This window comes from Heliconius melpomene, chromosome 15 (assembly GCF_056956725.1).
Source record: "Heliconius melpomene rosina isolate 202511_hmr_F chromosome 15, ASM5695672v1, whole genome shotgun sequence".
Taxonomy (NCBI): domain Eukaryota; kingdom Metazoa; phylum Arthropoda; class Insecta; order Lepidoptera; family Nymphalidae; genus Heliconius; species Heliconius melpomene.
The window spans coordinates 1,079,148-1,105,109 of NC_140403.1; the positions used below are offsets into that span (position 1 = coordinate 1,079,148).

The following is a 25,962-nucleotide window of genomic DNA, read 5'->3' on the forward strand; positions in this document are numbered from 1 at the left end:
TTTGATTGGAAAGAATTAGTTTTTTTTTTCAGTGTATATAAACTTTTTGAACGCTTTCTTAATAATAATTTTGCAATTGCTATTAATTTATACTATAATATTATAAGATCGAAGAGTTTGTTTGATTGAACGCGCTAATCTCAGGAACTAGTGATAGGAAGTGAAAAAACATTTTTGAATTGGATAGCCGACGTCGACTTAGAGGCGACGGTATAGGGTTTATTACATCACTATAAGGGTTACAAACTAGAATCGAATCAACACAAGTGAAGTCACGAGTCAAACACTAGCATTATATCTACTAGCTTCACACTACGCCATACATCACAGAGTAGGTAGAGGGAACCTGGGAATCGAGTGTAAAGTCACTCTGATCTCATTGGGACTCAACACCGCGTTTTACCTCGTTACCAAAGCGAGGAAATGAAAATATGAAATAATTTCCTCGAGGGGAATTGAACCCGCAGCCTGTCGCATCTACATAACACACGCTTGTTCATAACGACTGGCCTTATATTTGAATTAGATATTTAAAATTTTCTTCACATTATACAAATAATTAGTTTCCTTTCAATTACAGTATTATATACTTGTAATGTATATGATTGTAATAATTATACCAACTATTGTAATTATATTGAAACAGTACTAATATTTCTCTACCGCTGACCACACCTGTATCCTAAATTTTAGTATGTAAAAAAAAATGATTTTTACTCAAGGGAAAGAATTATCTCCATCTCCCTGCTCTGATAAGAATCTGTCCGTCGTTGAGTCCTGTAACTCAACATGCATAAATATTTTGAATTTGGATGGGAAGTAAGTATTTACTCTGAAAGCAAGCTATGTTTACTATGTTATATGCCGTATACAGACAGTACAAGTTTAAGAAACAACATTTCTCTTAAATAGGATTGACGGCGCCGACGGGTTGTGGATTCTATTCTCGCTTGAGGAAATAAATATAAAATATTTTCATTTTCGAGCTGTAGGTAGCCTCCAAAGCCGAGTGTCTTAAAACTACACTTGCCAGACAAAATTTCCAGGTTCCCTCTGCCTACCCTGTTGAGTGTGGGATACAGAAAAAAAATAAGATTGAAATTTCAAAATAAAACTATAACATAAAGTTGAGTTCCACCACTCACCCAAAATGATTCATAGAAGACGGGAAACGGAGAACCTACTTAATCTCTCGTCTTATCAATAGGTTCATTCTAATACCCTACAGAAAAAGAACCAGTCACGGGAGAGTTATTCGTCATGCTCTTTTTCTTTCAAAACTGCAAAATTTTATAACTTTTGTAATTTAAAAGTAATGGCTCTAGATGTACATTGAATCGTTGCTAAATACTTACGATATTACGTTACGTGTTGGAACGAAAAACGTTCCATAAAGTGCGCTAAACTAGTCCGATGGCATTCATTTTGTGAAATTTTATAATAATTTACTTCGTTTAAGCATATTTTTGGTGCCAAAGTTGAGAGTAGGTTATTTGGCATTGTTTTTCCAAAGTAGCAGCAATATTTTATGTTCAGTAAAATAAATAGAGGTCTTCGTGGTGCAATTGCAGTGTCTTACTGTATGCGATGGTTGTGGGTTTGATTTCTACTCGGGGAAGAGAGACTGGTAATCGCCACTCAACATGCAACGGCCTGTAAATTTTAACGGAAAGTGTGGGACGGAGTTTTACTAGGTATCCTCTACCCTGCCTAACTCCTTGGTGGCTTGACGCTAGTATCTTAATAGGAACGTAGTGAATTTCGTTAGCTTCCCAGGTGCCCTCTGCCTACTCTGTTATGTGGACATACAGAATAAAATCAAAAAAACAAAATTAAAAAAAAATAGAAAATGAATTTATACTTCTGTCCACGTTAAATAACAATTTTTTTTCAAACGAATTTACCGAAATTCTGTTTACGTATTCTAATTACGTAGAATGTTCAAAAAGTTAGGAAAACAAGTCCATTTAAAACAAAATTGTAAGCAGCGATTACCTCGTTCTTGCAAAACAATTTCAGCAGAGTTCTAGTAATCTTTAATGAGATGCTTAATTCGGAGCAAACAATTAGACCTTACCATGTTTTTTGAGTTAACAATTATTTATTTATTTTGTCATTTTGTGGGCTACACATAAGTAATGTATATAACTTTTCTCGCTGTATCCTGCATATAGCATGATAAACAGAGATAGCCCAATGTTAGAATAAAAGTGTTCTGGAGAGTAAAGACTCTCCACTTTACTCTAGAGGGAAGAAATGACAATAGTTCAATCTTTTGTGTGAGAATCGATACCAACAATTGTCATGTTTATACTCAAAAGAATGTTAAATCACTTCGTTCTCCGCTTTTCACCCGAAATCGCAAGACTGCATATAGAGTAAGCAAAGGGAACATGGGAAGCTAATGATTTGATACTCTGTTGTACGTATTTCCGTTTCACACTTTCCGCCCAAAAACTTTCCGGAAGCATTGCGTATTGAGTGACAGAACTCTAAGTCACACTGTGCGTAGTTACAACAAGGATTAAATGAAAATATTAGATATTTCATTTCGCCGAGTGGGAATCGAACCAACTACCCGCCGCTTTTACAGTCAAAGTCTGTGCCTCATAATATTTAATATTAAAATTGTTTTAACTCGGAGCGTAGCCTACAATGACAACAAGGGCGACCTACCAACGTTTATTTGTCTGTCCGTGACAAGATTTTTTTGTGTGAACCTCCTTTGTTTGGTATCAGATGAAAACCGCTCACAAAAGATTTTAAAATTGAAATCTCTTGCTTTCTTATCAGGTCCTGATTAAACCTTATTTTCGTTGTATGATTAAAATTTTCTTTTGAGTGGGCTAAAAGATTTTTTTAACTTCACACTTTATTCATATCTGGATAGTCAGAAAGAAGCAAGTGCTAAACGCTAGGGTCTCTGCATACCTCTTTGGCTTCGTCCACTGTCTTCAATCTCTTCGTACATGCCACAATACAAGGAAGGTAACTTCCTCCTCTATAATTTATACTATGTTCTCAAAGTTAAACCGAGTCCTCTCTTACACGAGAGCGCCAAATTATTTTTTATTTTTTTATTTTCTTTTTCTTCTTTATTTCTCACTAGTGGGCGCGCGCAGCTTCGCCTGTTTATTTAGACCCTTAGGGGTTAATTCTAGAAAGCCATGAAACATGTATTCAATTAAATACTTTTAAGAGTCTAAGTTTCAAATTTTATAAAAAATGGTGGCCATTTAAAGATTTTTCCATAAAAACTTTCAACCCCTTATTTGCACCTTTAAGGGCAGAATTCAAGAAAACGATGAAACACGTGTTCAATTAAATACTTTTAAAAATCTAAATTTCAAATTTTATAAAAATCGGTGCCGATTTAAATTTTTTTCCATACAAACTTTTAACCGTTATTTCACTCCTTTAGGGTTAAAATTTTTCAAAATCCCTTCTTAGTGGATGTCCAGATTACGCAAGTAAACATCTGTCCAAATTTCACGTTTCTACGAACAGAGGTTACGGCTGTGCGTGCGTCTTACCTCAGTCAGTGAGGACAAGTCCTTTTATATATATAGATTAAGATATTTCCGTTCCCTGTGTATCTTAATGGGGACAAAGTTCGGTATTTATAAATATTTCTGCCTACTCTCTTATACAGAATACAGAATGAAAAAGAAATAATACCAAAAAAATGTTTTTATAATCATAATAAAGTTGTTATATTTAAGAAAAGAAAATCATGTTACCTTCCATATTTGTTTTCAAGATATGTGAAAAGACGACGAACAAATATACCTATGTATAATATATGATCATATAAATTTATGAGTCCTATTTTTCCTTTTATATCCATTTACTCCAAAATCGATACATAAATCCATTATTAATAGATTGGTATTTTTCTGAGTGGAGGTTTTCACGGTGAACCGGTGTGTGACGGATAACTTCCTGAGCTGTGAATGCCGAACTATATTTGCTTAATATTATTATAATTTAGGTTATATTCCATAATAGTATAATAATACAGCGAGGCCAGTCGTGGTGCAGGATCACATGTGTGTGACAGTAACCGCGACAGGTTGTGAGTTCTATTCCGACTCGAGCAAATTAATTATTTATAATTCTCATTTTCCCGCAAAACTCGCGGTACCGTTGATTTTCACTAATCAACATGCAATCCCTCAAAAAATTGGCTAAAACAGAACTGTTAATGGAAATGGAGTCTCTCAATTTTAGGTTCTCAGGTTCCCTCTACCTACCCTGCCATATGCGGGATATAGCGTGAAGCTAAAAAACACATACCTAACCATAACCTTAAAAAAACATACTTTATAGTACAAAATTAAAGAACAATCAACACGCATTAAAACAAATGTTCTCTTTAAAAACAGATCAACTTAAAGCACTTCTAATACAATTGTCGATAACTGCATACCTTTACTTCGAAACTGCCGACCAGTTCACATAGACCTGGCCCCTTCATACAATATCCTCTCGATCTTCGTTCTTGGCTACAAGAAAGGGGGGGTGAGGAGGTCACTATAGCTGGTGGTTCAAAACTACTTTCACCAGACTTCGCTTATTTTGCAACTGACCTTAATATCACTGTGTTGTTGCAAACGTCGCATTGGAACAATTATTAAATCTCTATACATTTTGTACTTATTGCGTGTAGAAATAATAGTGTAGAAGTAATACATAGAATATTACATATTATTGAGGCCAGTCGTGGCGCAGGGGCTCAAAGGCGACAGGTTATGGGCTCGATTCCCACTCGAGAAAATGAGATATTTAATATTTTCATTTCTTCGCTCTGGTGTCGAGACAAAGCTCGGCGTTGGTTCCTTCTGTCTCTTCTCCTGTGTCGGCCCGTGATGTCGCAGGTTCGATTTCCACTTGTGAGAATGAATTATTTTTTATTTTTATTTTCACATTCTCGTTACAACAAACGACAAAACACAGCGTTGAGTTCCGCCACTCATCACGCTTGTCTGTCAAAATAGGTATGGGGGTCTTAGTAATTGAGTCTCTCTATTTCTCCTGCTGTTTGCGGAACTCATTGTGAATCTATAAAAATGAATCACTACGACGCACACTTCCTTAAAAAGAGTGATTCATAGTTTTGCCCACAGATTTTATGAATGATCGTAACACTTTCTTTTTAAATAAAATATATGCATATTTTTGGCATTACGAGTATACTGAACATAATTATATTAATAAACGTGGTATTTGAACCCACTACATCAGAAGTTTGAATCAGAAAACTCTTTATCCCAGGCATTAGTCGAAGTAGAGAGATTAAAAAACAATTGAAAAGTAGTTTAGAAACATAAGTTAATACATTAATTATCAATTAGTTGCGTTTAATAAATTATACATTAAATTTTAAAATATCTAATTACTAACTTTAATTAGTAAGTTTAGCATAATGAATAGGTATGCTTATATACTAATAATAATTAAAAAAATAATTAATTATAAGATTAATTTGGAAAAACCATGTTAACCATTATTTAAAGTTTCACGCTTTATTTTACATATAGCAGGATATTCACAGAGAACATAGAGTCAGGACACTGAAGCACTTGCAGTGAGAATGCACTGCGCTACGATAGCCTTATGGTTATTCTATGAGATTTACATAGAAAATAAACATAGATATGTCCATTGTATTTATTATTGACAAGGTTATAATTATATTACTTCCAAATTTCGTGAAAATACTATTATCACAAGTTGATTAAAGTTAATTTATAAAAGTGAGGCGTGTGACTACAAACGCGACAGGTAGTGAGTTCGATTTTCACTCGTGGAAATGAAATATTTAATATTTTCATTTCATTGCTTTGGAATCGAATCCGAGTCCACAACCTTCAATACCTCCTGACTACTGCAGGAAGTGGTAAACGGAAACGCCTTAATGGGGGTGCCTTAACACTATGTTCCCAGGTTCCCTTTGAGCCTATATTGAGTCTACATTGCTACGTGAGGGATGCAGCGTGAAGTTAAAAAAAGATATTTAAATGAAGGGTCTAAATAATGAAGTTAGATAACTGTAGCTATTGATACACGACATGCGGATGTAATTTAGCCGAGCGGAAGTCAATTGATTTTGAAATTTTACACCAAATGCATTTCCCGCGTAACAAGTTAATGAAAGTTGTATTATAACTTGTAAGTATAGGAAGGGAGCGATTAAAGTACCTATTACTTTTCCATTTTAACTCAATTCTATTAATATTTTCGATATTTTTTATATAGATTTTCATTTTTTCTGACAAATTATGGTAGCCAGTTTGTTGCCTCAAATGGGGTTCGAACCCCCAACCGTTGCTTTTCCATGTATTGCACCATGATAACCTCTGTGAGGCTATCTTCAACAATATAACATTTTCACTATATGAAATGTTGAGACACTATTCCAATATTTGGTTTATTTTGATATATCGCCTTTATTGGTAGACACATTCCTTTATATTACCAGTCCAGGGAAAGGAAGTAAAAATTAAATATTATCATCAATATCAATCCTATCGTTTGACGTATTTCTGGTACATCTATGGACTCGAATCTATTTTGAAGACAAACTTATTTGAATACATAGTTTTTTTATGACTGAACAGTAAGTTCAGTCCAGCATCTAGTGATGTACCTTTATAATAGCCTATCTCTATTTTTTTAAAGAGACAACTAAGTAAGATTTATATAAATAAAAATAACTAAAATAAAAATCCATCTCTACCCACGTTCTATTTGCTATAACAAGACATCCATTAAATCGATTCGCCATGTTTTTAAACATTATATTCACATAAAAGTAATCTAAGTCTTCAAAATGAGTATCACTAATACAATATTACTCATTTTGTAGTAGTAATAATATGGATATTTCTATATTTAGACAAATTCGAGGGCAACACCTAGTTTACAATATTCGCTCGGGCTGGCCTCAAATGGACCGGTTTATAATGTCGTATCGGCGGTCGGTAGTGACCAGATGTTTAGTAATTTAATAAATATCAGATTGTAAAATATACCTTCACGCTGTATCCCGCATATAAGAGGGAAGGCAGAGGGAAATTAGTGTTAAGACACTCCGTTCCCCACTTTCTGCCGAATTTTTTAAGGCATTCAGTGTTTTGTGGCAAAACTAATCGCCGGGCTTTTGCCTTGTTGTCAGATTGAAGAAATGGAAATATATAGTTCACTTCCTTGAGTGGGAGTCACACCCTTGTGCCTCTGCGCTACGACGACCTCGAATTATTATTATTATATTTTTTTATTTGTTGCTATTATTGTTATGTTATTTTTGTTATTCACAAAATTAGTTGTCGACTTTAATAACATTGTAAATTATCCTGACTGTGTTTCTGTGCCACAATGGCTTCTATTATTTCCATACATAATAATACATAAATGTCATACAACTTTCTCTCTCAATATAATTAAATTGTTTCGTAATGCATGTACTCGATGCAATTATTACAATCGACTTGATACAAATCGTTCAATTTATTTTAAATATTGGATTGTAATTAAAGTTTTTTTTTTTAATTACGATAGAATGTTAATCGTATAAAAATATTTATAATCTTAATTAATAAAGTGGAATTTTGATTTATAAGTAAAAAAAAAACTAAATTATTAATAAATATACATACATACGTATTACGAAAATATTTTGTTTTCATTAGAGAAAGTGCTTTTTTCTATAGGTATGTATGCCAGTTGCTGCATTGCATTAATCCTTTGATATTATCAATGTATACTAAACACGTATGTGTGTTAAAAATCTATTATAATTGTACTCTATATACATTATGCACAAAAGCAGCTTCAGTCATTTTCCGAGATATACCAGGACAGAGAGAAATAATATAGTGTTAAGATATTCCGTTTTCAACTTCTTCCTTGAATTCAAATTTCAAATTGGAAAAAATGAAAATAATTCTTCCTTTCAAGTTGATTTCAACTCCACAATCACGTTTAAAATCAATCGTTGTTCCACTGAACCACGATGACCTCACAGTACCAATTGTGATAAGTATAAAAATGAGGAAGTGGATAATAATGTTGTGACCGACAGAGCGAGTCTTACAACCCTCTCGATCACACACGCGGCGACATTCATGCGGGGTGAAAGGAAACGTGCGTAAAAATTTTAAGTTTAACAAAACTTTACGAGTTTCATATGTTTGAATAGTCTTGATACTTTGTTTTTCTATATTTGTATTTTATGTCAATAATTATTAGAAAAAATAAAGAAAAATTGACAAAATAATAATAACAATATTAAAATTAAATAGGTTCTACTGAAACTGCTCATATACTAAAGTAAAACAAATAATTTGCTTATAGCTTACGTGGTATAGAAGTATATAAACACTACCACAAATCTTTGTTCAAAACATTTATTAAAGTAAGTTCTTTAAAATTCATAAAGTGTAAGTGGCTTTAATATAAGTCTAAAGTATTCAAACATTTTCAACCCACAGTGAATAAGACTTAAAGTTTTGGAGATATATAACTCGAAGGACTTTAAAAGTTTAAAATTAAATTTATTCACTAAAGATTTATGTAAATACTAAATTTCAGCAGACTAAATTGTTAAATAATACAGTTTTCTTGAAAATTTAAAAACCATCAATGTGAATTATGAATAACTGATTATTTAAAAACATACATACAAAAGCTCTTGAAAAAAGTTTAATTTCAAATAAATTTCTCGTTAAAGTTCCGGAATCATTTACATGCGATAATTAAAATGTAATCATTCTTTCTTTTGTCGTAAATTCATAACCAAAAATCACTTTCATTTTTATAATATTAGCATTCATAGCAAAGTATCAAGACAGTTAGGTTCGGTGCGCCGGCGCACGTCCATAGAATCGGTAAATCGTACCGCACTTTCGGTCCAGTCCATAACCGTCTTTCTAACGTGCCAGACGACAGGACAGACATGTTATATATAGATTTAAGTTATTATATATGAAGTGAACTGTTCTTTCGTGATCTGTGTAGTCAATTATTAGTGGTTGTGCTGTATTTTGTGTTGTCAGGATATAAATATGGTAAGCTTTTTTATTTTTGTGGAATAATAACAAAATTAAGCATAATTTTGAATTAATAAAGGATATTTTATTAATATGAAAATAAATAATATTTATTAACAAGTGATCGAAAAAATTAAATGGTAAAAAACAAGTTTCACTTTTTTATAAAATTCTTGGCCTTGTAATTTTAATGCCAAGCGAATATTTTTAAATTGGACAACGCATTAAAATGTCCATATGGTTAATCATTATTGTTGCAATAATATTAATTATAATGATATTATAACGATATACTTCAAAATTAATGATAGTTTTTTTTGTTTATCGTTATTTAATTATGTTTCAAATTAATGAAAACAGATAAAATCTAACTTTCTATATTAATAAGTAAGTTAGTCTCGAAAAGCATCGACAAAAAAAATACATACAAATTAATAAAATTAACTATTCACCGAAAAGAAGCAAAGACTAGGTTTAAATAATATGTAAAGGCGGTATGATTCTTTGTCGCGCGTTGATGTCTTTTCTTCGCGCGTTATGTACGTATGTTTGTATATATAAAGCATAGAGACATGCATTTACCATAATTAATTAATTTCTTGGTAATATTAAAAATTCGAAAACTGTTATTTACGTAGCAAATAGCGTACAATGGCTCAAACATAGTTTCACTAAGAGAAAGTGCTGTAGAAATCGCGAGAGTGTCTTTATGCTAATTTATTCCGTATTGTGTGTGTATAACGATCGTTTTTGCTTATACTAATAGAGAAAAGACTCAGTTAATGTATTGTTATTGTTTTAATACAACCTTTTGAATGTATTTTTTAAAGTATTTTTTACAAAGGTTACATTCAAAGAGAATCAGTTATGATATTATGAAAATGAGTTTTACGTTTAAATAGAATTTTGTGGATAAAAGGAGAAATTTATTGATAGACCACTTTATTTTTCATTTTTTGGGCAACTAAGAAACATAAACTTCTATGTTAAAAATATATTAATATTCCTAAATGAGACTTGAAATCACAACTATCAAAAATAATTTCAACATTTAGAAACTTGTACACGAATTGTTATATTCAGTTGTTTATTTTAAGTTGCTGTGTCGCCTTGATATTTAGTATAAACAACGCATAAGGAACATTATTTATATATATTTTAATATTAATATAGCTATAAGTCTAAATTTTATGCTTACATACTAATTTGTAAATAAATTATCTTTTGTAATAGAGGGTTATTAGAATTGAATAAAATTGCTTGTATAAATGTTTTATATGAATACTATACTTGCCTACAACGCACCGCACGTTACAAGTGCACAAAATTTATCAAAAAATCAATTCACTTCGAACCATTTCCCGAAAAAAGTCCCGCTACGTTCAAATTTTTATACCTTTTCTAAACTATTCTTCTATTCTTAAATAATTTATGCTCATACTGCAATAAACAATAAATATTTGAACATAAATAAAAACCACAAAACAAAAACAAAAAGAACTAACAATTTCTGTTGAAAACATTTAGCAGAGACCACCCAGTGTATCGAAAAATGAAACAATAAAAATTCTATGATATATCGTGTATCGTATTCGTGACCAAATTGCTTATGGCAATATACGAAATGTGTTACAGTAGTTTGAAGCTATTAGCCATTGATTATAATGGTATATAATAATCAATATATAATAAATGAAGGTATCGTAGCGCAGTGAGCGACGTCTGACTATGGTAGCGACGGTTGTGAGTTCGACTCATGTTCAAGGAAATTTATTGTTTGTGTTTCCACGCTCTGGCAAACGCAGAGTTAAATTATACTTGTTTTAAAGGCTATATCAAGATATAAGCAACGTATCTCCGCTATTTATCAATTTAGTTTTATTTACTTAAAGAGTATTTGTCATATATGCAAATATTTTACCGTGATGTTATTTATGTAGATATATACTATCTATGTTATATTTTTCTTATTTTCACATAACTAAAAGGATAAATAGAAAAAATTTAGTGTTATATCTCTTCATATTTTACTTGTATTTGCTTAACTTTTCTCTCTGGAGAGACATCAATCTCATCTTATTTTCTTCGACCAATGATAAAAATATTAAGGAAATGTATTAGAAGACTTTGAACTATTATTTGTATAGTAGATGTACTACTATACCACAATAATCTTATAATTTATTTAAAATCGTTTATTTATAAATAATGATGTCATCAAATTAGCAATATACTGTTATATTTTAATTGTATTTAATTAAAATATATTTACTTTAAAATTTAGAACTCTATGTTTATTTAACGATTGATTGTGGTTTATAACAGTTTTCTATAAGTCTATTTGTGGTTTATTTCGTGTATATCACTTACAATGGACTTTTATAAATGTATCACAATAAATAATACCAAAAAGGCTGTGTTATGCTTTCTCTTCTTCTTCATTCTTTTTTTTCTGTTTATATGTAGAAAGTTCTTTAAGGTTTGACTTATAAAATATATTTTAATTTTGTCGTGTTCAATAATAGTCGTTCAATAATAGTCCTTTTGATTGTTATTAATCTGCTATTTAACTATAAATTAAAATGTAAATATTCTAAATCATTATAGAAATTAACTAATTTATTTCCATATTTTCTTTTCAACTCTACATGACCTATTTACTAATTATTTTTCTAGAAATAACCTCAATTATAAAATTTATAACTATTTTTTGTTCAGATGCCGGCCTTAACCGAATTACATTTTAACAAGCTCCGTTTTGAGATTACGAAATAATTTCCGTTGTTTCGCATATGTATATGTATATACATATTGTAATGTATGTAAAGTACTTTTCTAAACCTTACTTGTTCACCTTAATTATCTTATATCTTTTATATATACAGACCCTTAGCGGCTTATCTGTAATTTACAATTCATTAATATGCTTGTTATAAATGAAAATTTTAAATTTGTAAAGAAAATCTGTATTCCTCACAAACATTATAAAACTGTAGAGTTAGTAGAGAGTGTAGAGTTTGAGAGTTTGTTAAGTTGAATGAACTAATCTCAGGAACTGTGATATAGTGGGTGTGTATATATTATATTAGTAGTAATAGTTATAAGAGGTAAAAAAAGGTTGTGAAGTTGAATAATTGTCTCAGATACGAACAGGGATTTCAACGAATGTATGTGAAAGAATGTGCCTAACGCAAATGTATTGAACATGAAAAGATCCGGGTTTAAAGAAACAATGTAGAATCACCATAAATCACGAATATCAAAACTCTATAGTATATTGAGTGGCGAAACTTAACGTCGTATGTTTGCACCAGCAAAGAAAAGAAAAGAAAATAATAGATTCCCTCTCATGAGAATCAAACCCACAATCGTCGTTTTCACGGACGCTGTGGCGCAGCTGTACAACTAGCTTTAAATTCAAGATTATTGATCCCAAGATAAACACCATTAAGGTTAACTGGAACAGCAGTTACGCGATATTGAAATAGTTTAGTGAACATTGCCGTTAGTATCCAGGTACTATCTGTCGTACAACGGTACTTCTATCATTAAATATATCCTAGATTTTCTAAGTTATATACTAGGTTAGGTATTTTAATTATTTAAAGCATTCTCTTTTATATAAAGAGATTGCTATTCGCTCTGGTAAGTGGAGATTTGAACTAGTATTGTAACCTTTGCTTGTAAAGTCAGTGATGTCAGTGATGTCAGTATATCGTATCTAGTCTAATCGTTTATTTTAATATTAACAAAATTGCATTTTTTGTTCAGATGATTTTTTATACTTTTTCTTGATCATTCTCTTGTTATTTTGGCATATTTTTATGAAATATACTTTTTTCGTCAGTGTAAGTCATAATACAAAAGAGTAAAGCGAAGCGAAAGGCGGAAGAGCGAAGCGAATCAGTGTACAAGCCCTAGTATAGTTTGTCTCGAAAAGAGTATAAGAGAGTGGCATGACAATAGATTAGCTCTCATTGCTTATTTATAAAAGAGAAAATAAATTAAGTGAAAACATATTATATACGTGCTATTAACACAAGAAACTTTCGATCGCAAGGTCAATTTTCAATACTAATTACATTGAAAAAAATCCATTTGATTCGATATCTTGGGTCGATAGGTTTCGCGTGTGAAATATAATTTAGTTTAATTATTACTAATGATGATTGTTGCGTACGCGTGTACGAAAAATTTGACCTAGTCTTGGACGATGATTATGTAATACTTAAAAATGTTAAATTTTTACATTTTAGGCTTACTAAAGTTTACCTAATTTACTTAAATTTTAAATTTTAAAAAAATATTTGTCTTTATACTTCTTATATACCATAATACCGTGAATGAGGAAGCAAGCTTTTCACATTAGAAAGCTTAAGTGCGCTACAACTGGCGCCAGTCGCAACTGCCAGCACTGCTGAAGCCAACGATAGAGGGATCCTAATATAATAACGCCCCGTTCCCCACACACGTAGAGAGTGGCGGAACTCAACGCCGTGCTTTGCCTTGACACCAGAGCGAAGAAAATGAAAGTATATTTAAAAAATATTTAATTTCCTCGAACAGGGATCGAACCCGTTACAATCGTCACGTTACAGTCACTCCCTTGTGCCCCTACGCCACGATGGCCTCAATTTAAGTTAATGTTAAAGTTAATAGCTTTATGTTAAAGTTAATAGTTTTATTAAAGTAGTTAAAACTATTGCCTACTTTGTGGCATACCACGGCCTTGTACTACGTATTATGTCATCGAGCTATGAAAAGAATTGAGTATAATAGTAAAATTTCTCAATAAACAGAAATTTTGTTTTGAAATTATGACACCGTCAAATACAGTATGACAAAACAGTATTGAACGCTGTCAAGGTGCAGTTCTTATAATATTTTTGGAGTACCTGGTACTCCAAAAACTCTATATATCTCTCTCACCCAGGTTCCCTCTGCCCACTTTGCTATGTGCGGGGTAAAGCGTGACGCTAAAAAATTTTTTTTTAAACATTACCTATTAAAGTTCTCTCAAGAAACTATCAAATTCACAACCGTCGTGATTACAGCCACTACGCCACAACGACCTGAAATTATTAAATAAGGTAGTAAGTAACTTAGGTCCCATATTTACATAATTTACAAAAAAAACCCATTCAATGCATTTATTACGTGAATTTTCCACACTTGTATGAGATAGTATTATGTAAAATAAGCAAAAAAATAGGTTTCCTTATGAAACTGTCACATAATAGTAAAACAAAGTTATATATATATATATATAGTTACACATTGTCGTATGAACTAGATTTGAGCGTGAGATAGCGAGCTCGATTCCTGTTTTATGTATAAATTTCCCACCTATACATAACGCACAGGCACAGATGCGAGCGCTTTTTATCTCTTATCTATGTTTATTTATTAGCTTATTACTGACTGATTGAGAGACAACAGACAGATAAAACTACTGAACTTATCTTATTTGAAATTTATTGTAGTACCTCAGTAGGAGGATAGTAGGATTTCTCAAAGCTCCTATTGCAAAATTGATATTTATTAATATATTTTTTAATTACTTCTGGACAAAAACCGCCAAGTGCGATTAGAATTTACATATGAATCGAAACGAAAATTTACATTTTTTGTATAAGAGCCCCGTAAATATTTATTTTATCATACTATATTTTATTTTGTGCCTTAGTAGTAGGTACCCCTTTTACCATTTGGGTACGGAACCCTTATAAGGAAGAAATTGTGCAATTAGATTAAGAAGCAGCCACCTGAATGATGTATTTACCTTAATTGTGACTGCTGGAAAAAGACCTAAATATTTTTTCTGTTTGCTTTGTTTTGCTTATTACATTTACTCATTTGAATGAATTCTGTTTTCGTAAAGCCGGGAATTGTGTTTTGGACTAGCAGAAAAAAAAATTGATATTTTTTAGCCTAGCAATATTAGTAAGGCACTGGCTTTTACGGCGCCTCTGGTTAAGAAGGGAAAAAAGAAGGGAAGATATTCTGTTCCTAAGAAATTGCTAGTACTTTATGGTTATTTGAGAGTAGGTTGTCGGCGGCGTCTCCTGTGGGAATCAAATGGGGTACACGTACAGAGTGTCTTAACACTAGGTATACACTGCCTTCTCTGCTATATGCGGGATACAAATATAAATGTATATTTTTTAAATAGATAGAAATATGATTTAATTTTCCTCGTTTCCATAGTGAATTATTTAATTTCAAAATTGGTAAAATTTTCATCAATTCCTCCAGAATTTAGTGCAAAGTGGTGAACGGAAGTAGGAACTTAGTGTTTTCCAGGTACCCTCTGCCTACCCTGCTATGTGCGGGATACAGCGTGAAGCTAAAGAAAAATAAAATATCACTAAAAGCAAAATTAACTCAGCTTTTGAAATATCAACATTTTATGAACAAGAAACATGAACTGGTTGAATGCACTAAAAAGTCACGGCCGTCAATTGAAAGTACAAACTGTAAGGTTTTTTTTTAACTTATTTTATAATACCTGTATAATGACGTATGTACCTAGTGTCAATAACTTTTATCATTTCGAAATTTAATAATTTAATTAATGAATACAATTATTATTGAAGCTGTCATAGCGCAAGGGAATAGAGTTTCACCCACAACGTAATGGTAGCGGGTTCGATCACTATTCGGGGGATTAAGGTATTGTGATTTCATCGATCTGGTAACGCGGTTAAGTTCCGCTTATCAACACGTCTTTAAAAATAGATTGAACAGAGCATAGGACGGTGTTTTAACATTAAATTCCTTCCCTACGTATATTATCAAGTACCATACTCGTTCCCTTATTGTACCAAATATTTTTTCACTCATGCATGAAAATATTGTAGATTGGATAGCAGGTTTTGGGTTCGATTTCCATGCGAGGAAATGAAATATTTAATATTTTATTACCTCGCTCTAGTAACTAAAAACAAAGAAAACTCAAGTTGGGACCACCATGCATCTTGCTTTGAATGTAATAGTTCTGGATAGGTGCGTCGTTGAGTTCCGCTAAAACAGAGTGTTAAGACACTTAACAGTCTCTGCCTACCTTGCTATATACACTATATAGCTATATATGTATATAATATGTAAAATAGTAGTCCGCCTGTTGTAACTTAACTAGCGAATGATGTCGAAAGCCCGCAAGGCCGCACTGTAAGGACGAACGTGCTTACTTAAACAATTTGTGCAAATACCACTTTGTATAATATAATGGGCCGAGTTTAAAGTAAATTTTGAAAATATATTAAAAGTTTGTGGTATTTTTTTCTGTTTATATCTACGTATTTTTACATTATTGACGGTTGTGAGTTGTCTCTGGTATTAGGAAGTGTGTCTACACTAGATTCTTTCTGCCTACTCTAATAGGTATATGTATACGGGAGATAGAGTCCATTCATTTTAGATTTTCTTAGTAGGTTCACGCTCGAGTCGGAATCGAATCCACAACCTGTCGCACGACTGGCCTAAGACAAAAAACATATAAAAAGAACTTAAACACTTAGTTACCTCGTTTTCTTATGCACATGTTAATTCTATATTGTAACTGGGGCATTAAAAATTGTGAAGCGTATCCGTTAACTTTCAAATACTTTCTTTTCATGGTACAAACCGAGTCAATTGTAAAACACGATACGAGACGACGGTCGAATATATATTTATTTGAGAATAAGTAAATTATGAACAAATAAAAAAAACCACAAAAAACACAAAAATATAAAATTAAATTATTATGCCTAATAAGATTCGCGACATGAAGACAAATCTAACGAAGTATCGTTTATGAAAATCGGTTGACAGGTTTAATAATTAGGAAGGATCAAAAGAACAGACATACATACATAAAACATAATTCTTCTTTTAGGCTTTAGGCTAAAGAATATAAAAAAAAATGAAAAAAATGTGTAATATTGATTTTTTTTACCGTCGCCCATATGAATGTGAATAGAATAAACCTATTGTAGAAAAATATCTATTTTCCACTATAAGCCCAATTTTCGAAACATTACACATAAAACGACGGAACTTAACGCCGCGTTTTATTTTATAAAAACGAAGAAATGTAAGAGGAAACTTCTATAATCATTCCCACCAGTAGGGCCTATTTTATTTTATTTTTCAAAAAATTTCCAATGTTCATATATACTCGTATTATTGTAAACTTCCGGTAACATATAAATGACTATATAGATCTAGTTTAAAAATACCTGTTTCTAATGCGAATTTTAATTTGTTTTTGTGGTTCGAATCGTGTTCAGTCACTTTTAGGCGCATTTAACGCACAAAAAATTAAATTTTTGTTCTTATAATCAGTATCTATTATTATTAAATATTTAAATTTAAATTAGTCTAAGCTAGCTATAGCATATAAGCATATATGCTTATATTATTATTTAGTTACAACTCGACTCGTATGAATAAAGGCGTGTTAAAAATAGACTTGGCAATAAAATCTATTTCTTATTTTATTTGATAATAAACCGAGGCAACAAATTATTTTCATCTCTCCGCTCCCGTATATGGAAGGAAAAAAAAATCTCAAAATCTCCTAAGTTTTTAATACTTTTACAAGAACTTTTATAGAAAAAATATTATCTTTTATGAGCTCATATTTTTAGCATTGCCATCTACGAAATAGCTTATAGCTCAAATATTATTATGTAAATTTATGCGAGTGACATAACACTAGAGAACTGTTTACCTTTAGACACTGTGCGCAACGAAACACACGTGGCCATGTAACAATTTAAATACATTGACCCCTTCTTGGTTACTAATAGTAAAATTATCGTATTATACTAGTACATATATTTATATCTACAAAAGAATTATGGATTCCTTTTTCACGTTGTTTCACGCATTCCCCACATGTAGTTCAAAACACTCCGTTCTACCCAAATAGATATGAGGCATTCAGTATTAAGTGTTGAAAGCTAACGTCGCGCTTTTACCAGACCAGAGAATGAAAATACGTAAGTAAATATGATTATTCCACTAAAGTCGACATCTCGGCGCAGGGAGACCTCTGACTGTTAATGTTACCGTTTTAATAAAACTTATCATTTTTCTTTATTCTTCTAGTCTGGAAAGAAAAATATTACATTGAGTTCTGCAACTCAACACGTAATATATCAAATATCAGGCGAAAAGTACTGGATGAAGTGTTTTGATACTGAACGAAAAGCGTAAAGATAAAAAATCATCAAAAATAACTCTTTTTAATACAAAATTACTTACCATATATCCTTAGTGTGCTAATAAGTAACAAAAACTATTATTTAAATAAAAAGGCCGACAATAAATGGTCTTTATTTATCAAACGCGTGAGAATTTTACAAATGGACTTGTTTAGATATATCTTGTCGATCTTGTATATATCTATGCAACTAAATTATGAGCAGTTTCAGCAGAAAGCGCCTTACTTAGAAGGAAACCTTTTTATCTTAAATTCACGCTGTATCCCGCAGATAGAAGGGTAGACAGACGGTACCTAGGGACCCAATGTTAAGACATCCCATTAAAACCCCTTCTGTTTCGCACTTTCTGCAGAATTCTGGCATAGCGTGTTGAGTGGCGGCACTCAACACTGTGCTGTGCCAATCGTCACCAGATATGAATCTTCGATATATTGTATTTTGAGAGGTTTGAGACGTTATGTCTGTCAAAGCGGGTAAATGAAAAAAATCAACCCTCCGAGTCGGAATTGAACCTGAAACAGTCACGCTTATAGTCACACGACAGCCCTGTAACTGAAATATTATGGTTAATTCTAGATCTAGATCTATTATCCAAATTAGAAATAGATTATCTCTATTTGTAAATTTAGAAGAGATTGAAATCTGACCCAGATGTGGTTTAGCTAACTAAATAAATTTTAATAATATATTAGTTTTATTTATTTTAAGTAGTTCAATACTGGTTTATTTAAAACAAAAGTTAATTTTGAACTAACGTAGATTTAGATATTTGCCCAATATATAAAATGGAATAGATAAATGTAAACGCGACGGTAATGAGTTCAATCCTCGGAAGAATGAAAAATTTTCTTTATCACTTTTTTTACAACTCGCCGCAGTATCTCGCGGAAAATAGAGAAGGTGGTTTCTTAACACTAGCTTTCCTCTATCTGTCCCGCTATATGCGGGTTTCAGCGTGAAGCTAAACAAAACTAGCAAAATAAATAAGTATTTCACTAATAGTCTCGAATCGACAGTACGTAATAAAGGCTAGTACATTACGAAACCAATTGCATACCCTTAATCGGACGCAGTTAGGCAAGTTGTTACTCCATCGTGACTTTTGATGGCGATATGACATAAAATCGTATGTCAAAGGATTGACTTTTTTTATTATAGCATTTATTAAAAGAGAATAAGGTCGCAATTTGTGTGTGGAAATTATGAAATTGGTACTGGCATGGTGGAGTGTAAGATATTTTAGGTACGCGATGGCTGTAAGTTCAATCCTTGCTTTATTTATATCAAAAATATTATTTTTTCCTCAGTTAGATTAGTAAATATGCGGTGTTAAGTTCCGTTATGTATCTAAAACAAATGAAAAATGGTAAATTATATCATAATTCTCCTTTACGTGAAAAGTGAGAAGCGGAGAGTTTTAACGCTAGGCTCGCTCTAGCGTAGAAGTAAGCGTAAAACTAAAACAAAAAAAAAAGAAAAATATTAATTGTAATATCTGGCAGTAAGAGCTTCGTGTTAAAACACTCAGCTTTCATCTTACAATTTCGAAACATTGCATATTAATTAGCGGAACCCAACGCCGCGTTTTATCTTGACCAAGAGTTTAGAAAAGAATCGCTATTATTAAATGTACTTGTATTACATTCAATGGTGTAATGTCAAATCGATGTCAATTATTAAATATGATTTGTAAACAGATCTCGTTACGGTCGGGGAGGCTTTGTACAGTGTGTAGCAATGTTGCACGTTTAACGCTTTTATGGGTTCGATTCTTTCATAAGTTATTATTCATCTATATATATAAAATCGAAAGGTCATTCACTCATCACGAAATCTCAGAAACTACATGTACTAGGAATCTCAAATTTTGAGTTATTTATAGGACGGAGGTGCTCGCTAAGACGGGAAAATGCAATATTCCACTCCTAAGGAGTTGTTTTTGGGGTTGAAAGTTTATATGAAACTTCGTTACTACAAATGCTAGGAGTCTCAAATTGCATGGACGTCACTTATAGGACGTAGGTACTCATGGAGACAGAATTTAATAATAACGTAGTTCACGCAGGCGAAGCCGCGGGCGCGCCGCTAGTACTATATAAGAGAAAAGAGGCCGGTAGTGGCAGAGGGGCGTAAGTGTGACTGTAAACGTGACAGGTTGTGGATTCGATTCCATTTCGACTAAGTGTAGTATTTAATGTTTTCATTTCTTCGCTCTGGTGCTGAGGTAAAGGGCGGCGTTGAGTTTTGCCACTCAAAACGAAACGTCTCCAGAATTCGTTGAAGTGACTTAATCAGAACCGAGTGTCTTGTCACGGTTCCTTCGGGAGTGAGAGGTGGCATAACTCAACACTGCGCTTTGCCTCGTTACCAGAGCGAGTAAGTGAAAATATTAAACATTTCATTTCCACAAGTGGAAATCGAACCCACAACCTATACCACTTTACACAGTGACGAAAAACTATTATATTATATAGAAATTTATCAAATTTAATCTAAAATTTAAAATATTTCATACAAAGATTAATATATGTTTGTACTTTAAAAGATATAAGGCAGGAACTGTATAAAGTAGCTTTAATACTCTACGGAGCTTAAGTCGCTCACTTTGTCTTAAGACCCGTCGTGAGATTATATTTACATATTCATAATGTTGGTGTATGGGAATTTATGAAGTCATACTGCTTAGAAGCTTATAAGATATCAAATAAGAAATAAAATTTTCGCTACTGTGACTCAGTTATTACAATATATATGACTTATTTTATTGTTGTGAGTTCGAATCCATTTATGGATTTCATAGATCTAGTTAAGCTGAGTGAAGTATTCGCAAAATGTTAAAGAATAATTACATATAGCTCTCGCTTTATTCGGCATAGTGGAGTACGGAGATGGAATCTAGTAAGAATTCTGATGCCCTCTTTACGCTCAATTTTCAAGAAATTGCATATTAAATGGTGGAACTCAACGCCGCGCTTTGTCTTGTTACCAGAGAGAAGGAAATAAAAAAATAACTCATCCTCAGAGTGAGAATAGAACCTACAACAGCCAGACACTGTGCCGATGCGCTACGATGGCTTGAAATTGCGTATTTAGAGTAAATATTTAATCACTTTCAAAAATTGAGTACACAATAACACATTCAGGTATATTATTTATTTTTTAAAATTTGACTTACTTTCACTAAAAGCAGGCAAATATTTATCGTTGTTTGAAAATACAATTAATTTGTTTTGGATAATCCTACAGACTACAGATTACTGTGAATCTGATCCAAGCTGAAGCAGAAACTCCATTATCAATTTAGGGATTGAATTGTTTAATTTATTGAAACGAATCCATACTAATATAATAAAGCTGAATAATTTGTTTGGTGAGCGCACTAATCTCAAGAACTATAAGTTGAAATTAAAAAACATTTTTGTATTGAAGAGTATTTTTCGAGGAAGGTTATACAGGCTATGATTTTTTGTCATATTATACAAGCTATACCTGCACTTATTCCTATCTTTCATAATACTGATATTATTTTATGGTCACACAACAATCATATAGACTATCGGCGGTGAGTTTCGTCACTCGCGCAATTTCTCTCTGCTTTTATTTAAGGTCAAATTATTTTGTATCGCAAGCCGCAAATTATAAATATACAAATTAATATTTAAAAATTTTACTCAAAAGCCTATTTAAACAGACTTTAATGAACACTGCCTACTTTAGAACTACTTGGAAGTGACCCACTGACTGACCTGACCGACCACTCCTAATATTTCAAGGACGTTTACTTAACGGTATTAAATTTCTAATTCTGTACATTCTTTTATTTGTATATTGAAAAGTAGGGTAATGAATATCATATGCATACACATATCCCGCGCACAGCAGGGTAGGCACAGGGAACCTTGTGTTAAGACACTCCGTTTCCCACTTTCAGCCGAAATCTGGAGGCATTGTGTGTTGAGTGGCAGAACTCACCGCTGCGCTTTGTCTCTACACCAGAGCGGAGAAATGGAAATATTAACGTACATAAATCTTTCACTTCCTCGATTGGGGATCGAACCCGCAACCGTCGCGTTACAGTCACACCCTTCTCACTATGTTTCCCACAAATCAGGTGCAGTGAGAACCTAGAAACTTAATATTAAGACATTACGTTCCCACTAACCAACACTTTCAAATCCCCATTTACCGCCGAATTATGAAAGCATTGCATGTTGAGTGGGTGATCTCAACACCGCGGCTTGCCTCCTTACCAGAGCGAAGAAACAATGAATTACCTCGAGTGGTAATCGAATCCATAACTTGCTTCTGCAGGTCTTACACTTTAATTCTTCCACAATGAGTTGAAAACGCACAAAGTGGCTTACCACTAAGCTCTCCTTATTTACTCCTTAAAATTTAAGAAATGCGTAAAAAAATTTAAAAGGATACCTACATCACGTTCAATAACACAAAGTAGTGCCGACCCTTTTCGTATGTAAAGTGAAACGTAAAAAAACTTATACTTACTTCACATGTCCGTTACGATCCCTTCTTAGTTAACGAGTGCGATACGATTTTTTTTATTATTCTTTCTCTTTTTCTTTTAAAGAATATAGGTTATGCTCTTATGGTGTTTATAAAACAAATGAGTAAAATTTTTAATATTGTCATGTTCGTAATAAAAAAATTATACGTAATAATATTTTTTATTATAAAAGACTTAAAAGATTTGACAGTTCAACATATTATTTTATTGATAATTTTTTAATGTAATAAAAACATGTAACCAAGTGCTTGGATTACAGTAACATAATCTGTATGTATTATACATTTAACTCCTCTTTAATCATCTATGTATTAGTGAAAACCGTATCAAATTCGGTTGCTTATCTTAAAATTTCTAGGCACATCTTTTACTTTGTTTTTGTATAATTTATAAGTCTCTTGTATCATTTAAAATAATATATTAACTTATAAATCGTGTGGTGTAAATATTTTGTATACGATCCTAAAAGATGAGACTTTATGGAGGTCCCAGAGCAATGACCTCTTTTTCGACATTTCTCAAAATTGTTATTGAAATTATGAATTAATTTATATTTACATTCATACCACAGCGGTGAGTGACTGTAAATATGACAGATGTAAGTTCGATTTCCAGTTGGGGCCATGGAATATTTACCACTCAGCACGCAAAGCCTCTAGAATACCGCTGAAAAAGGAATGTATTAACACTACGTGCCCAAGCTCTCTCTGCCAATCCTGCTAAATTCAGAATACAACATGAAGCTAAAAGAAGATACCAAAATTTAAACCAAAACTCTAGTAGATTATCATACTTAGTTATACATCATTGCGTCTTTAGGTAGTACCTAAAGGCAGTGGTTACACATCCCGCATACTATTAAGGAAGATCCTGATAGGTAGGGGAAGGAACATCCTTGCCTTATTATTTCTCCAAGCGGAAATCGAATCTACAACTATTACGATTAAAACCAGACGCTGCGCTTTGACGGGATCAAACCTATTAAAATTGCCTATCTTAGCCTAGTTTAAAATATTTAAAAAAACCTATACTATAGTGTAAAACCAGCCTTATACAGACAATCGTGAATGTAACAAAGTCATATCATACATATTAATATAAGGCGAAGTTCGCACTGTATGCGGAGTTGCATATTAGAGTATGCAGTTCTGACATGGAACTGCAGTATATGAATTATAATTGAATCTAATGTATTGAAGGAAGATAATATGATTTAGATAGAGAAATTGCTATAGATTTTTTTCTTCACGCTGTATCCCGCTTATAACAGGATAGGCAGAGGGAGTGCTAGAGGTAAAACACTCCGTTCCAACATTGCGCCGAAATCTCGTGTCATTGCATGTAGAGTGAATGGCGGAACTTAACGCCGTAATTTTCCGCCTATTTTTATTTAAGACGAATCCACAAACATCATGACAACAACAAGTAATATCTCGAAAATTGAGAAAATGTTTCAAATAGTGTCTTAACACTAGGTTCCCTCTATGCGGGATCGCTATCCTGCTATATATCCTGTTAAAAAGCGTGAAACTTCTTAGAATATAGCTTAGAATTAAATACCTATGTAGGTACAAATATATTTACACAATTACATCCTGTATACAAGTTGTATAACACTAGTTGGCCTTATAAATGTTTGTATGTAAGAGGATTTTTATTGTAAGCTGTACATAACAACTTCCGTTACAAGAATCCTTTCATTATTGTTATAAGCGGAAACTATTGTTTATATTTGTGTTATAAAGCGCGGCGTTAAGTTCCGCCACTCGACACGAAATGTCTCGAAAATAAGGCGAAAAGTCGGGAATGGGGCCTTAACACTAGGTTCCTAGGACCCCACTGCGTATCCTTCTGTGTGCGGGATACAGCGTGAAGGTAAAAAATGTATTTAAAAAGTTTATGAACAAATAAAATAAGATAAGATATAAAAATTTCAATGTCCACTACATTGATACACATACATATGATGTAATAAATCTATATATTACATACTTCTATATAAAAAAATATATCATTACAACACACTGTATAATATTAATTTGTTTTAAAAATTCCATTGTACTGAAAGTAAAATTTTCAAGGTTATATAAATTTTATTGCAATTGTTGAGTTATTTTTTTTATTACTAATTATTGATAATCAATTTCTAATAATTTTTGTTTTGTTTTCAGGTAAGCATTATTTTCAAATACCTGCATTAATATAACGACCACGTAAGGTAAATAGAAAATGGAAATATTTTTTAATTTCAGCGCTCTACGCCGCGTGAATTTTCCCATTATATGTCAGTCACTAAACAACGGAAGAGTTTTATTTATATAAAATACTATAGATTTAGAAACATTTTTTTAGCGTCACGCTAAATCCCATACATGACAGAGGAGGCAGAAGAAATCTGAAAACATAGTGTTAAGGCACTCCGTTCTCATTAAGACACTTCTATTCCCCACTTACTGTCGAATTCTGGAGGAATTGCATTTTGAATGGCGAAACTGGATACCGCGCTTTGCTTCTATGATTTAATAAATTAATATTTTAATAACTTATTTAAACCATTACAAAATATAAGATATAAGCTTTTCTTACTTAAAAACATATACATATAAACCAGTTTAAGTGCAACTAAATAATAATTAGGTCTCCGAGTGTCGCTTAATGTCAATTAAAGATAATTAACGTAAGCATTAGTCAATAATTAACGCTATCATAAAAATGCATAATCGGTCCACAGTCGTTTTAAAATGGCCATTAATTATATAAATATATATTTTAATGGAAATCGTAAAGTTACTTAAGGCTTTCGTGGCACAGTTAACATTTACTTGATTAAATACGGTAATACTAGGTACTATTTAGAATTGATATCGCATATAGCAGTATGGGCAAAGAAAATAAGTGTTGAGACACTCCGTTTACTATTTTCCGCCCAATTTTCGAGATATTGTGTGTTTAGTTATGGAAGTTAACGCCGCGTTTTGTTATTATTTGTTGTTTAATCAACAGCCAGAGACTATGAAGCTACATCACGAAAGGAACTAAAATTATTAAAAAATACTTGAACATGAAATATGTTGACACCAGTTGTGACTCAGGGGGAGTCAACACACGCTCTGGTAACGAGGCAACGTGGCGTTAGTCCCGTAACTCAACGCACAATGTCTCCAGAATTCGGCGG

General features: G+C 32.3%; 1 protein-coding gene across 1 annotated transcript in view; it reads left to right on the forward strand.

Annotated features, from left to right (window-relative positions):
- The first annotated feature begins 8,899 nt into the window (after window positions 1-8,899).
- The window catches only part of Cht7 (chitinase 7), a 74,201-nt gene continuing 57,138 nt past the window's right edge, over window positions 8,900-25,962 (forward strand). The window contains exon 1 of the mRNA XM_085198093.1: window positions 8,900-9,068. Within this exon, the coding sequence (XP_085054219.1) occupies window positions 9,066-9,068 (3 nt within the window). The 5' untranslated portion in view covers window positions 8,900-9,065. The remainder of the gene's footprint in view (window positions 9,069-25,962) is intronic.